General features: G+C 36.4%; 1 protein-coding gene across 3 annotated transcripts in view; it reads left to right on the top strand.

The window, feature by feature from the left end:
* The window catches only part of PRKX (protein kinase cAMP-dependent X-linked catalytic subunit), a 57,155-nt gene that overhangs the window by 20,781 nt on the left and 19,582 nt on the right, over window positions 1-16,792 (top strand). For all 3 annotated transcript variants that reach the window (XM_031051020.2, XM_005151548.4, XM_031051021.2), the window contains exons 2-3: window positions 9,022-9,190; window positions 13,448-13,711. In XM_031051020.2, the coding sequence (XP_030906880.1) occupies window positions 9,022-9,190; window positions 13,448-13,711 (433 nt within the window). The remainder of the gene's footprint in view (window positions 1-9,021; window positions 9,191-13,447; window positions 13,712-16,792) is intronic.

The following is a 16,792-nucleotide window of genomic DNA, read 5'->3' as shown; positions in this document are numbered from 1 at the left end:
GAACAGCTTTCTGTTGATTATGTAATGATTTCCTGAAACATACAAGAGAACTAAAACATGCTTGGATACATTTAAATTAGGTCAGAGTCTTTGATCTGTCTTATCCAGGTGCTCTTCAGCATAATTTACTCCTCAACCTCATACTTTAAAAGCATTGTAGAAACACCATATTAAGGAGTAAATGGATAATCTGTGTCAAAAATAGTTATAAATATAGGTTTTGTACACTGCATGTGAAATGTCCACCTCGATTTATTTTTTCTTTAGCACCACTTTAGATGAAGATAGAAGTGAAATGTAATTGAAAGGAATGTATTATAAGAGGTACGAGTCCCTCAAAGGCTTCTCTTCAGCACGGGTGAAGGAGGAAGTCGGTCAAGTGCAAACAATGTGGCTTTTATTACATTCATTCAACAATAATAAACCTTTGTACTTTAACAAGATTTTCTTGTTTGCTTTTTAAAAGGACACAGTCAAGAATATTAAGCCTTATACTTTCTTTGCAGTAATATGGAATTGACTTACATCAAGAATCTCAAGACAAAAATATGCTGATTTATGTAAAAATCCTAGATGTGTTTATAGACACATATTTCTGGGTTGAAAAGGAAAGTGGCTAATCAGGTGTCAGATACCTACCCCTATTTAGCCACACATAGTTCAGAGGGGGCTGCTTTTAAAGTTAGTCTGTGCTGCTTGATATCTGATCTGTATCAGAACTCCAGGCAACTTCAACTTCTAGGGAACAAAGTGACTCTTTAAAACTTCGATAGGTTATTGCATTTGTGTTTGTTTTATTAGTCATCAGTTTTATTTTTGTTTACTTTTCTTAGATGAAAATATTTTCTTTAATATTTACATTCCAAAAAGATCTGTTAATGTACTTATTTTAATTTGTCACTACCAGAAAGAAGAAATTCTGTGAAAAGGATTTTAGTGACTTTTTATAATTCTGAAAAGTTCAAACATGGCTTCTCTTTCTAGTATACTTTCTAATTTCTGTATTCTTCACCAGCTATTAAAAAGTGTCAGGTTTTGATAATGCTTTAATTATCAGATGAAATAGATAATACTCTGTATTATTTTAACTTAGACTCTATTGCTAGCCAGATAGATAAATGATTCTTAGCTTAACTGCACTCGCCTTCCGAAAATGTGATAGACCAATGTCTTTTTGATTCAGGTCAATACAGATTGATACATTTTACTTTTAGCAGAGGTTTGATATAATTTAACAGGCCTCATAAATGTACTGCAGCCAAAGTGGTGTAGCACTTAGTTTCTAGGTAAAAAAGGTATATATCTTTAAAGGTTTCTATGGAGCTATTTTAATAAAAAAAAAAATACAACAGTTTTGCAGTTGAGGCCTTCCAACACTTCATGTGTGGTATTTAAGTAGGTAAAAGTATGACTAATAATGGCTTTGTAATGTCTTGTTTTCAATACAGAGGAAAAACTAATCTATTTGTCTGTTCATAATCTTTATATCAATGTGCCACAGATCACAAGTAGTGGAAAGCATGGGAGGAGTTACAGAAATACCACAGAAGAGCCAAGTGGGTAAATACTAGTTTTATAAGAATTGTCCTGAAGATTATGAATGCTAAAGTTTTGTGAAGGGACATGGACATGCATTTAAAGTCCATGTTCTAAGAGCTGTTTAGAAATGTAAAGGATTAAAGGTCATCTTATCACCAGCAGGCTGGTGACTTTCTGGTCTCATTTATTTATTGGTCCCTGGTATTTCAAAATAAAGAGGAGAAACTTTCAAGGCTTCTGCTTATTTTGTTTAAAGGCATGCTGGTATTTATAGTAGTTTTATAGACACCTAATAAGTTGTGAGCCAGAAAAAAAATACCTAAAATTAGAAAAATAACTCTCATAATGGGTGTTCTGTTGAATGGCACTTTTTGGAAATTTGGAACTGTCTCTGAGCTGTGTGAAAAACAGGAAGCTTGACTGATAGGTATTAATTAGCCTGCTGATTCCCATCTTTTCAATTCTTAAGGATTGTAATTTAGAAAGATTTAAATGGGTGGGTCACCAACTGGAGTTGTTGACAACAATTGTTTGGTATTCTTCTGGCATACCAAATCTTGTGCACAGCTGAAAAGGATTGTTACATGTAGTTTTAGCATTGTATTGTTGTAGGTTCACTGTATAGCAAGTAAGAAAGAACCTGAAAAATGTCAGATGTTTGGAATCTGGAAGCAGCAAAAAATTTGGATGCTTTTTCCAGCAACATCTTTTGAGTCAAAAGCTAGGCTGTGCTTCTGACATGCATTACTACTTTTCAGCTTCACCTGAGCTGGGATAAAGAATTAATGATACTGAGTTTTTGGTTGAGAAATGGGTTAATGACATATAAGTCTAGAATCCAAAATAGAAGTAAGAGATAACCACTAGTATGCTAGTGGCAATAAAGTTTCTGGGGCACGTAGACTGAAAAGTAATGGTCTTGCCTGGAATGTGTCTGGCATATTTCTTGTTGTGTAGTATCTCACATTACTGCTAAGTAAAAAGACATTTTCTCTATCCAAGGAGTTCCTAGTGTAAACTGAATTATAGCGTAATGGATAAATTAATAAAGTCACAGAAGCAAGCTACTCTGGCACAGCTGCATATGATGGATGCTGCTCAGGGTGAGCACTACACAAGGCACCTCTACTTTCTGTGCTTTTAACCTCTTTTAATCAGACTGTTTCTTCAGACCGCGTATATTAAAGAATATAAAAAAGCTTTGCAAAAAGTATTGTCTGGCATTTACTTCTTCAAATAGCATGAGGTACAGCTCTAGACAGAACAAGGGGCAGCCTTTAAATTTCTTTATTTCCCGTGTGTGTTTTTCATGTCTAGATCAGAACCCTCTAGAATGGTACAGAAGCATGGAGGCAGTGGTCTAAGGCTTACAATGGGCAATCCACAGCTGGTTTATAGACCACTGAAGAAAATGAATTTGAGAAGGCTGAGTGGCAATCTGCAAGGGATTTTGAGTTGACACTCAGGCATCTGTTGGTTGAAAAGTAGCAGGTGAACTTGGCTACTATGATGACCAAAATTATTATTCTTGTTCAGTGTTGGCCTTTTCATATGCCAGCCATGTTTTCTGTTGTAGGAGCCCACAGTTGCTCCTGTCAAGTGGTTTCCCCATATATTTCTCTCAATTGTTAATCTTCTGATTACCAGTCTGTCTGAGCAGGCTGGTTTCCTTTGCTGTGCCATTTCTTCCCCTTCTTTGTCAAGAGCTACTGACAAGTCCATCTCCCCTGTTGAAGACATGTATTGCTAGGCTGTTCAAGTTGCATTTGAAGGTGAGACAGATTAAATGGCAGACAAATTTGACATTCAATAGTGATGCAATTCACATAGTTTATCTCTTGATATTCAACATAATTAAGTCTTGTGCCTGTGGCTACCAATGTAGACTAACATGTGACATGATAGGAAATGTTTCCTCTAACTGTAAACAAAAGCAAATACATACAATACCTTTTCTGGGCATCTTCTGGAGGTCAGGACCAACCCCTTTGGGACTCGGAAAACAGGCCTCAGGGTCATGGATCTCACATGACCTAGTTTATTCTTCATTAAAACAGGTAGTAGCCATCTAGGCACGGCAAACTTGGTTTGAAGAAAGAGCTAGGTACTGAAAGGATGGAAACCTGGAACAGCTGTCCCTAATTAGTAGGAGCAAATAAGGAGGCAAACAGAGTATTAAGTTAGTCACATCAATAGCAAAACAGTCACTACCTGACTACTCACTCAATTGTTTTAGCAAATCAGAAGCTGCAGGATTGGTTTTCCTAGTGTCAAAAGTATCTAAATGCACATCAGAAATATTCCGACATTCTTTAATCTTTTCTGCCAGGCTTCAAAGAGATTAAAATCCCGGAAACTGGGTAAGGTATTTTGGCACTGCATTAGGGAATCCAGCTTGTTTTCTAAGACTGAGAATGCCCTTCTTGTGTTTGATGCCTAGGCCAAGCTGGTCCTCTGCATTTTTTGGTCTCCTCCCTTTATTTGCGTTTAACATGAGGTTACCTAATTGAGAAGATTGCTGGCATTCCTTCAAGTTCTGCAACCATATTAAATTTGTAGAGGGATCCCCAAATTATATTGTTTCTGTGTTATAAACAGATTATACTGGATTAGTGGTAAGCATTTTGTATGTTTTATTCTGTTTGCCCATTTTGTCCTGAAAATCTTGAATTGTGTTGCATGTTGCAAATAGCACAGCCACACTTTACTTGCTTTCATTACTGGTGGCCAGAAACCTTCATTTGCTGTTTGCCTTAGCAGGGAGAAAGGGACTGTGCAAGTGAACTACAAATCCTCCTTCAAACCTTCTAATGTCTTTTCATGAGGTATAATTTTCTGATAGAAGTACATTTCTTGTTTTCTCTAAAACATGCTGTAATAGAGATGGATAGGTTTACATGTGTGTGCATGTGTGTGTGTAGTCATTGCTCTTTTTTCAGCAGGCTAGCACTCATACAGAACAGTACACAGTTCCCCACAGTTCTCTTGGTTTGAACTAAACATTAAATAAATGTTAGTGTAGAGTATTGTGCAAATCTGTAAACACTATTTCCTTTCATTATTATGTACAAGATGGACAAGTACAGAGTATTTCTATTTTAAGGTAGTCCTAAGGAATGTTTACTTGCCTGTCACAGAAGGTCAAATTTAGCTGAGCCCTGAGATGATTAGGGCAAAAGAAAAAAAACACTTCTTTCTTGGGGATTAGCAGAAGCTGTTCCATGAGCTTAGTGTCTGCTCCCTGGAGAGCAGAAGGCAGCAATACTTTGATAGGAGACTCATTACCCTGCCTTTTTTTGCTTCCAAAAGCCTTCTTTCAAATTTATGGAGCTGGGGTTCCATCTTACATGCTGCCAGTTTGCTGCTTTAATTTTATTTTTAGTTTTCTTCCCATGAATGTGGAGCAGAACTTCCACCTGGTCACAGCAGTAAGACTTGTTTTTATAAAACAGCGAGATTTTCTTGACTGTGCTAAACAACCATAACAACACCTTCATGCAGCTTCCCACCTTGACTATTGTGTCCTTCTCTGCCTCCTGCATTTATTTGCAAGGAATAGAAATTTTAAAATCTTTGCAGAAATGGCTGAAAGCATGAGCAGAAGATCCACACCAAAAGTTTCAAGTAAGATACTTGAACTGTAGTCATCTTTGTATGCAGACTTTACCTGGTTTTGTGAAGACTGGCTAAAACATAATGATAAAAAAAGGCTTCCCATGCTCCCTGTTGTTAATGGCTCCCACATATTTAAAGTCTTTTTTGTCTTCTTAAAAAAAATACATAGTGCTCACTATGTATTTCTTTTCCAGTGAGAGCTGTTTGACTGAATAGCTTAAATGATATAAGTAAATTCCAGACATCTTTCCAGAACATTGCTGCAATTTTTCCTTAGGGCTTTTAGACAGCATATTTTTTTCTCAGCAGTGCTAGGAGGGTGGTATTTGTATGTCTGAATACTGTCACTACCAACTGATGCAGGCCTAATGGATTTTCTGTGAAGACTTGAGTGGGGAAAAAACTTCATATTATGAGATGTCTGAAAACAAATGTTAGGTGGCTTCTTGGTCTGTATTGTCATCTTGATTTCCATAGTTACATGAAACTGGGCTAAAGGTATTTGAAAAAGACTTGCCTGCAATCAGTTCAACAATAAAACTGGTTAGGGAGGTTGTGTGTTCTTGCCTGTCTGTGTGGTCTTCTGGTTTTCCCAGATGCTCTCTAGATTAGGTGCTTGCCACTATTCTGGAATAGCCTGCCAGGCTTTGCTGTTCCTGGCAGAGACATTTTTAAAGAGACCGTGTTTCCAAATTTAGAACTCTTGCTAAGTAAGTCCCTTACAGGTCCTTTGAAAATGGATGGAACTTGTGATTGCTATTATTATTGTTATTTCTGAGCAACACCATTTGTAAAGTTAGACCAATAACATAAGGAAAAATTAAAGCATTCTAAACCAAAAATTTCTAGGGCATGTAGAACAAGTCATAAAATATGAGATCACTAGAGATTTAGGAACAATTAGCTATGTGTTCCCTTCTGATTTTCCTGTTAAATATGTCTATGGAAGTACTTTGTTCATACAAGTATCAAAATGTGCATAAACCCAGCATTTACTTTGTGTGTTGGTGCTGTTAATTTCCCTGAGTCCACATTTTCAAGTCTTCAAAATGTAAGATGATTTTTACTTTCATTGTGCAGTATGACTGTGTTTGTTCTTGACAGTGTTTTTACTCGGAACTTAAATTTCAGCTCCTAATTCTGAATTAACCTAAGTTATTTTTTTTGTCTGTGCATTCAATGCAGATGTAAATAATAAATATTTTAAACAGCTTTAACAGGTGGCTCTGCTTGAAAGCTTGTGGACCTTTTCTTTTTCTTTTTTTTCTTCAGAAGCCCATCCCCATGCAAATAAGGTTGTGTCATGTGCAAATAATGTATAGTTATGTAATGTGGCTGCATTGCTAAGGAATTTAATTGCATGATAAATTTCTCAGGGTAACCTGATGGCTTACTTCACTGTAACAGCGGGCTTTATCTAAGACCTGTGTACTGTTTTCATGCTTAAAGAACTGTAACTCAGGACGGGTGGGAATGAAAAACTTTTGATAGAATCTTTTGTGCTTGGTCAATTGTAATCCTTGATAGGTTTGTCTGGTGAGAAGTTTTATCTCGAAAGCTGGTTTTGAAAGCTGTGTTGGTAATGAAACAGCAAGTTCCATCAAACTGGATCACTGAAGTCTTTAGTTTCAAGTTTGTAATATGAGTATTTTGTTAGTAAAGGGCATGTTCTTAAAAAATATTGCAAGTGACTGGAAAGAATAACTTAATTAAATGTAAATGTTTTAGGTAAGAATACACATATGGAAAACAAACTTTTTATAAAATAGTATCTCCAGTTTATTGAAGCTACTGGAAGCAAAACCACTTGTTTTTTCCTCCCTTCCCCAAGTAATTTTCTGGTCTGCATCCCACTGCCATCTTCCCCTTACTTTCTTCCCACCCCTCTGCCCCTCCTCAAACCCCCCCTGCCCCTCCTCAAATTATCTGTTTCCTTTCACTTACTTAATCATCTTTCTGTACCCACTACACATCTTAGAAAATTGTCTTGTAGTATGGATTGATCATACATAACTGGCCAGAGTGATTAGAAATCAGTTGACATACTAGTTAATAATACTGAGCCAGGTCTTCTCAACAAGACAGCGACTTCTTACAAGTTAGGAAATTGATTTGAATGCCAAGCATCCTAGTATCTATTTTATTGTTCTAAAGGAGCCTACATGGCATTGCTTAATGAATGAAAAAACAATGAGCAACCACCCGACAAGCTGGACATGTGTGTTTGTCTTCAAATGCATAATGCTGTGCTGTAGTACAAATATCAGTGTGGCTAAATGTACTAGTTTTAACTTTCACTTCAAAATAAAAGAAATACTAAGTTCAGTCATGTGCAATTGTCTGGAGTGCAATGTGCTTATAAGGAATTTTAATGACTACTGTATTGAAAAGAGAAATGCATAATAAATTACTTAAAAGGCTGTATGCTTTTATTTTCCTTTTATATTTTGAAGAGTGAATTGCAAGAAGGAATACATTAACTACAAAAAAAGGGTGCCTCAGATCTCCTGTTTCCATGTAATACAATAATGCAACACTATAAGCAGATTTTTTATTTTGCTTTTAGAAGGGTCAGCAAAGTGTTTTTTTCCCATCATTCTTATCCTACTGAATGACTTCACCTCTCTGTGCACATTTAAAGGAATAATCTCCTCACCTGAGTCACTGCAAACATCTATTCTCAGTGACAGAATCACAGAATCATATAATCATAGACTAGTTAGGGTTGGAAAGGACCTCAAGATCATCTAGTTCCACCCCCTGCCATGGGCAGGGACACCTCACACTAAACCATGTCACCCAAGGCTCTGTCCAACCCAGCCTTGAACAGTGTCAGGGATGGAGAGCATTCACAAGTTCCTTGAGCAACCCATTCCAGTGCCTCACCACCCTAACAGTAAAGAATTTCTTCCTTATATCCAATCTGAACCTCCACTGTTTAAGTTTCAACCCGTTACCCCTTGTCCTATCACTACAGTCCCTAATGAAGAGTCCCTCACCAGCATCCCTGTAGTCCCCCTTCAGATACTGGAAGGCTGCTATGAGGTCTTAATGTAGCCTTCTCCAGACTGAACAGCCCCAACTTTCTCAGCCTGTCATCATACAGGAGGTGCTCCAGCCCCCTAATCATCATTGTGGCCCTCCTCTGGACTTGTTCCAACAGTTCTTTTTATGCTGAGGGCACCATGCATACAGTACTCCAGGTGAGGTCTCATGAGAGCAGAGTAGAGGGGCAGGATCACCTCCTTTGACCTGCTGGTCATGCTTCTCTTGATGGAGCCCAGAATTCGGTTGGCTTTCTGGGCTGCAGGGACACAGTGCTGGCTCATGGTCATATTCTCTTTGACCAATACTCCCAAGTCCTTCTCCTTAGTGCTGCTCTGAATCTCTTCTCTGCCCAACCTGTAGCTGTGCCTGGGATTGCTCTGACCCGGGTGTAGGTCCTTTCATTTGTTGCAGTTAAACTTCCTGAAGTTGGCATCAGCCCACCTCACAAGCATGTCAGGGTCCCTCTGGATGGCATTCTTTCCCTCCAGAGTATCAACCGAACCACACAGCTTGGTGTCATCGGCAAACTTGCTGAGGGCACACTCAATCCCACTGTCCATGTCACCGATAAAGATGTTAAAAAAGACTGATCCCAAGACCGATCCCTGTGGGTCACCACTCGTTACTGGTCTCAGCTGGACATTGAGCTGTTGACCACAACTCTAGACATTGTGTGAAAACAGTTCAAATGTAATACCAATGTATTGATGAGGAAAAAATCCAAACCAGGAATTGCGTTCCCGTAGATTTAATATAGTAAATTACCTTTGCTGTTTTCCTTTTTTACAGTAAGTTGACATTTCTTCTTCAACTTTTCAGGCACGGGTACCTTTGGGCGTGTTCATCTGGTGAAGGAAAAAATGGCCAAACGTTACTTTGCACTGAAAGTAATGAGCATTCCTGATGTCATTCGACTGAAGCAAGAGCAACATGTGCACAATGAAAAGTCGGTTTTGAAAGAAGTCAACCATCCCTTTTTGATCAGACTGTGAGTTGTTCTATTTTTTAAAATTCATTTAACTTACATAGAAAGTGCAGATAAAGTGTTCCAGAGCTTCATTGTAAGTTCTTAGGTACTTAAACAGCACCAAGTATTCAATTTCTATTATGTAATCTAGACTGAAGTAGACTTTAGACTGAATTGTTCGTTACAGAAGAATCAAGAATTTAAAATTGAGACATAATTTAAACATTTAAGCAATGATTTATTAAAAGCTTTACTCTGTCTCTTGTTTTCATACTGCAGAAGATATTTTAAGTAAGAGGAAAATACTAATGAAGAAATGTTAGTGTTGTCTCATCAAAATGACTTCCAGAATGATTCTTGATGTTAGAATGGTGAGAAAAGAAGTATTTCTACATATGTATGTCCTAGATGAAGTTATAATTAGATTTAAGTATCTGCTTTTTGAAACCTTGTACAGATTTTTATTTTGCAAACTTTTTATTTTTAGAATTTAAGTACTACGTCACTTCTTGGGCTTTGTAATTCCCATATTTGAGTTTAAGTGATGGAACCTGTTGAGAAATATGATTTAAACACATTTCATGAAGAATACTTTTTTTAAGTGGAATTACGGTGATTCATATGATCCCAGTGATTCCTTTATTAAGGAGAGAAGGCATCAGATTTTTACTATTCACAGCACCACAACAAAAATATGAGTCCATATGTATTAATGGGATAGTTAAACCTCTGGGCAATTGCACAGTTAACTTCCATTTATATTTTCTCATGCATGGATACAGAGCCATTTACTAAAATTTGTTTTGCATTTACCTACTTTAATCAGCTTTACATAAAATTAGACAAAATTAGCTTTAGTTAATCTCTAGCTGCAGGGAGTGCAACCTCTTCCCAGGGCTAAGAAACTATGAGAAGAAACAGGAAAAGGCATGGTAGTCATCTGAAAGATGGAAAGAGACCTGCAGAGGCTTTCACTTTGGTGTGCTGTTGATTTTTCCAGCATCATATTAGTTTCCAGCCAGTGTTCAGAAATCCTGTGTGGCATAGTGTCACTAAGATGAGTTGTAGGGTATGTGCAGCTTCATATGCATGCAGGAAGGCAAGATAAAGGGGCTGAGTACATCTGTTTAGACTGGATGGAACAAGGTTTTGTATGTACATCCATGTATATCACGTATGATATGTATATCATACATAAATTATTTAAAAGAAGCAAAAAAACCAAACTAAACCAAAACAAAAAACCGCCTAAATCAAGAAACAAGCAAAACCCTCAACCCAGTACATCTGTGTGTCTGGAGCAGTGCAGCAAGTAAGGGAATAGAGAAAGAGGTGAGAAGAGAGACAGGGTTGCTGAGGGTTCGCATCTATACAGAAGTGACCAAAACTCCAAACCGACACGTTTTCTTGGATTTCATTTGTGTCGTATTTCCACAGTGTCAGATTTTAAAAATAACCAAAGGACACAATCTGACGAGAAGCTCATTTCTGAGCAAGGCAAACATTCTTCATGTCTTCTAGTGCTTTGCATTTTCTGTTCATGGGTTCAATGAGATGCTGCATCATCTATGCTCATGTAATTGTCTATATGATGCCTTTGTTCCTTGGCAAAGGAGACTCAAAGCAACCTAGCTGTAATGAGTTAGTTAAAATGTAAATCATGTTAATATTTGCATGCTTTAGTTTAAACAAGGATTGATGGCCAATTATCACTGACTATATGACAAATGAAACTTTCTCTGGCTTTTTGTGTTGCTAACAGGTTTTTTTCAGCCACCTCCTCCCATCCCTAATAGATGGGTTTTTTTTTCCAGTAATTCTTTGCTTATAATTGATTAACAAAAACGTGGAAAATATCCTATATAGTTCTGCTTCGATGCCTTTTAACAGTGTTATCTCCATGGTCTTTTTTTTTATATTTTCAATTAGCATCACCATCTTAAACACGGGTAGGATCTTCCTTTTGTTGCAAAACAATGAATATGTGTCAGAACATAATAATACTGGGGCTTTTTAGCACTTTATGGTACAGAATTTTAAAGTAATGCTGCACATAATTTATTTCTGGTGTTCATCTTCTCTGTAGCTTCCTACCTATAAAGACTTTTAGACAAGATTTTTTTTTTGCTTTTCCTGTTACTTTTGAGAAATGCCTTTGCTGCATATAAGGAGGTCCTGTTTTTTTTGTGAGATACTGAAGTTATTTGTCTACTTATTCTCTTAAACTGTTTTTTTGGAAATGCTTGCTTGGTGCTTCTGCAACAGCTGGTCACTGGAGACTCTTAGGCACAATTCTGCTGACATGTTTGAGTGATGTATCATGCCTCTATGGGTGCAGCAGTTCATATTGTGCTGTAATTTTAACATGTCTCTTTGATTTTATTTCCCCCCACCCCCTCCAAGAGGACAAGAATTAATAAAATCAACTATGTCTTACAGTTCTGTAAGGTAAAATAGGTTATCTGTCTGTAAGAGTTTACAATGGCATCTAAAGTTCATGTAGTAAAGCTGAATCATAATGTTACATGGCATTGTTATTCTAATCACAGCTTCTGCAATATTTTTGGTTTTTGTTGTCAAATACCACTTAAAGCGACCCATATTGCAAATACTGAATTTTTATTATGCTGCTCTTTACTATTGCAATTTTTTATGTATGCCAAATAATACATTAAATTTTCTGTGGCTAGACAAACCTTTAAAAGTCAGTTCTTGAAGAAATTAATTGCAGTAAAACTGCTGTCTTTAATGGTCTGGGTTTTCCACTTTCATCCTCTGTATTCTTTGCCAAATTTTGCCCTTTATCTCCCCTGTACATGTTTGGGGTTTTTTGTTTTGATTTGTTTTAATATGTGATTTGCTTTGTTTTGCCCATTTTGATTCCTCTTTCTTTTTATTGTAGGTGCAATTTTGCCTTACTACTTAAAAAATACATTTCAAGAGTGTTTTAGTTTTTACACAGTCTGTAAAGATACCATGAATATCATCAATAGCCAGTGCCATAAAAGCAAAAAGCTTGTGTTCTGCTTTCTGTATCACTTGTAAGGAATGGGGGAGCTGTTCCTGATGTCTGGTTGTCTCATTTTCTTGGTTGCTTCAGTGCTGATATCAAGAAAGCAAATATTACTGAGCAAAAGTCACTAATGGGTTTTGGAGCTCAGTTTACTCTGCTTATCTTTCTTGAGACTCTGTGCCTTGGTTAAGAACCAGCTAATGAAGGAAAAAAAAAAAAGCCCAAACAAACCCCCAAACAAAAAGATATTTGATCTTTCCTAAGATACTGCAGAAACAGTTACTAGAGGCTAAATTAACTTCTATTCTTACATCAACTAACTAGGTTGGGATACGCTATTCTTTATCTGTTTAACATAGTAACGGGGATAGCTGTTTTAAAATGGTACAGTATTCTTCCAAGATGTTACTGGATACTTATTTTCTTCTTCAGTATCAAGTTATATTTGTGTGTGTGGTATATGAGTTGTTCAATGTGGATAGAAAGAAAAACAGCTTAGTGTTGGGGAATGTAGGAAGGAAGATTGCTGTATTCTGTAATGAAGCCTTCGAAAGCAATGTGGAATGATTTTCTTTGTTCCTTAGCTGCTCTTTACTGCACTGTAGTAATGAATACTGCAATCATAGCTCTTAAATTAAAGGTAATAATCTGAGTACTGGAAGATACTTATCATTAGGTTAATTTTGTAGTATAGAAAGGAATCCTGTTTTGTGATAATTTTTGGTTTTCTATTACTTTTGTTAAAGATATTGTCAAAGAGCAGGCATTGCGATGTGATGGTTTAGTCGGGGTTGTATATTTCCAGGGAGAAAGGGATAGGAGAGGGGAAGAACTCTCTAGAGTCTTGTTTTTGAACACACTGTCATAAACATCTTTACAAAAGCTCTGCTTACACATCATCACTTTGGCAATACTTGATTAAATGAAAGGTAAGGTGTGTAAGAATTCTCTGTTCTTAGCAGACTGGCAGTGTACCAAGTCAGTTACTAGCTGCTTATCAGACCTGTTTTTATACAATGCAGCAAAATCTTATCAGTTAAATTTTTCTTTCTTAGCCTGTTCAACCTGAACTGTCTGCTTTACTTTTCAGGTTAAATCAGCTACTTGAATGTCTGTTACCTAGATTCTTGGGGTTTTAGTATTTGTGGACAAGGAAGCATAACTTGATTATGTACATAGTTAGGGCAGAGATAATTTTACAGAAATATACTTCTAAAACAAATTGGGCAGATAATTTATTCAATAAAATAATGTTTTTATTACAGATTTTGGACCAACCATGATGAACGTTTTCTATATATGTTAATGGAATATGTGCCAGGAGGAGAACTTTTTAGTTACCTGCGCAACATGGGGCGTTTCAACAACAGCACAGGACTGTTTTATTCTGCAGAGATTATTTGTGCAATAGAATACCTGCACTCCAAAGAAATAGTTTACAGAGACTTAAAACCTGAAAATATATTACTAGACAAAGAAGGACATATCAAGCTTACTGATTTTGGATTTGCTAAAAAGCTGGTGGATAGGTAAGTAGGCTTTTGTTATAGTAATTACTTTTTGCACATTGAAAAAAAGCTTACTTTCACAGCATTTCACCTAATATTCCATGCAGTTCACGCATGTCAAATACCTTAATTTAAAGGAAACTGTCATCTTGGAAGGGCTGCAAAGAAAACCAATATTACACCTTAGGCATAACTAGGAGGGAGATTTTTGAGTGGTTTTGTATTTTTAGTTTTTCAGTGCTCATCTTGTAAAAAAGGACTTCAGTGAAGTAATATTAGAAAATATTGAGATCTGTGCATCAGTATATTAAGTGGGACATTAATGCTCCATACACATTGCATTGCTAAGTGTTTTGTAATTCATATTCTGCTTTCCTTTCAGAGAGGGTTGGTTTTTTTTTTAGTGTGGGAATAAGATTTGAAAACTGGGTATTGTGGTTTTTACTAGCCTGGTGCTAAAATGAAACTGCAAAATCTAGACAGAAACAGTAAGGCAAACAGCAGAATTGTTTTATTTCACTTTAACTTCTACAGTATTGTCAGCCTTATGTCCATTTCACTAGTGTATGCAAACTTTTTTTTGGTAGCGCAGAGGTGTTTTTTTTCCCCGAGTGATTTTTCTGTTCTCTCCATTTGAACTACTCTTCCAAGATTATAATACATGTTCTTAAAAGGAAGCAAGAGCTGTCACTAGGATTAAAAAAAAAATAGGGGGGGGAGGGGGAGGGGAAGGAAAAACTAGTCTTTCATGCTAGAAAAGTTGTGTGATAAGTTTTGGTATTATGCCCTTGGGCCACCTCTTGAAGGAGGCCCTATCTGATAGTCATAGCTGAGGCAGCCTAATTAATAAGCAAGCTAGGTATTACACAGGTGCTCATCCTCTTTACTCGTCTGTCTGTTTTCCCATTTAATGCTGCTTTTGCAGCAGCTCAGTGTCTGTGTGAAATTCTACAAAATCAGTTTGAAATGAAGGTGCATCTGAGGGATCCAATCACGTTGCGGAGGTCATAAAGGTTGCTTCCCTATGGGCTACATTCTTATAGTGCTGAGTTGCCTTGGCACAGGAGAATGGTAGGCAATTAATAAGTACACTGGTTCTATTCACCTTTGAGGTCTAAATGTTTGTTTTGAAACTATAATATTTTAATATCGACTTGTTTGACTGAATTCAGTTTCCACTGGTCAAGCAGATAGGTGTAAAAATGTGGGTCTGTTTTATTTTTTACTATTTTGTTTTTAAATGGAAACTACTTTTTGCAGGAAGAGGTAAGGCTGCTTCCATGTAAGAAATCAGGATGATCTTTTTATAAGATACTTTCATATAAATTCTTTCCACTTCATTTTTACATGTAGATACTGCCACTTAGTGGTTATTCTTAATTTGGATTTCTGTGGGTTTAAGGCACAACAGATGTAGCCCTTCATTAAATAAAGTGATGTTTCACTTCAGAATATAGTTTTCAATCTAGGAGATAAATCTATTAAAGTAAATTTGTTTAAATACATTTTAGGACATCAAATAAAGTTATCGCTACTTCTTTTAACTGAGTGGGGTTTTTGTCCTGCATTGCTGGGGTGGAAGCAGTGAAATTGAACAGTTTGTTCTGAATTGAATCATAGACCACATAGAACACTAAAATAGTCTTGTATTTGTAGCTGATTTATCTGTAACTGTGCAACAGGTGATATAAATAGAGAACATAAAATTGAAAGGAGCAAGGACTTCATCGGTTAGAGCACAGGCAGTTACCTGTGCAAATCTGGTTGATTTGGGTTGGGGTTTTTTTGGTGTTGGGGTTTGGGTTTCTTGGTTTCGGTCTGTATTCTCCACCCTAGCTGTAGTTATTTTCATAACTTTTTTTTTTTTTCTCTGTAAAGGTACATAATTGTCAGCAATTTATCCAGTTACTTTGTTTCATAGACTGAGAAGTACAAAGACATGTTTTGTCATCTTTATGCACAGCAAATGTCTGTACACATGAAACTTATATGGAAGTATGTGAATATGTTTACATCTGTGTACATATATATATAGTATATATGAATTGTGAAAATAAACCACAGTCTATATCTTTTTCAAACAGCTGTGAGGAAGCCCACCACTTGAGACCAGCAAATGTATTCCTAGGGAAGGGAGGACAAGACGTGTTATATAAAATAAAAGCATGGTCTGCAGAACACCCTGAAAAATACAATTATAATCTCGATACAGAATATTTCCCATGAATGATTCTGTAGTTGCTTAACTGAGATTTTTCTGTACATGTTTTTTTTCCCATTACAGTATGTAAAAGGGTGTTCACCATATCCATCTACAGTTAAGCAGCTCTTCAGAAAGTGACTGGCTCATAGCTTGTGTTCCCATGTAAGAAGCAGCCTGCACATTTACCTGTTTAGTACATTTTGTGAAGGGCTAGGCTCTAATTTTGTAACCTAGGGAAAGAAGAAATCCAGGAGGTTTTCTTGTTTCCTCCTATTCCTTGTTGATTTGTCATTTTGTTTATCTTTGTTCCTCCCTTTTCAGTCATAGTGTACTCTTAAAAATTCTAGTTGTTTCTTCAAAACAGTGTCTTTGCTCAGATGCTGTTTATTTCTTCTCTTTTCTACCTTGATGTTGCATAACTGAAGACTTTTCAGTTTCTTGTAAGTATATTCACATAAAATAGATGTGCCACTACTTTAAAAAAAGGTCAGTCAAGAAAAAAAGATGGGGGGTGGATGCTTGTGATTGTTACCTGAAGAATGTAGAAAGTATTTGCTTTGAACTTTATAGGCAGTACATGTTTAGAATTTTCTTTTTGTGGAAAGCACATACCACATATCCACAATGAATAAATGTATATCCATTAAACATGTTTCTGATCTTTCTCACTTTCTCACTTCTAAATATGGTTTTGTTTGTTTTAATTCCTACATTCTTTCAGAGACATACGAAACTAAAGTTCATGGCATTTTATATTTTTTATGCATAGATTTCTCTGAGAATGTTGTGAAAGTTTTAGGTAAAGTTAGGACTTTTTTTTTTTTTTGAGGAGTGTTAAATTTAGTTTGTTCAGTTTAAATTCCTAAAAAAAAATCCCTCAGTTAAACTGTGAAAGCCTT

This window comes from Melopsittacus undulatus, chromosome 2, assembly GCF_012275295.1.
Source record: "Melopsittacus undulatus isolate bMelUnd1 chromosome 2, bMelUnd1.mat.Z, whole genome shotgun sequence".
Classification (NCBI taxonomy): Eukaryota; Metazoa; Chordata; class Aves; order Psittaciformes; family Psittaculidae; genus Melopsittacus; species Melopsittacus undulatus.
This window is presented reverse-complemented; position numbering and strand designations above follow the sequence as displayed.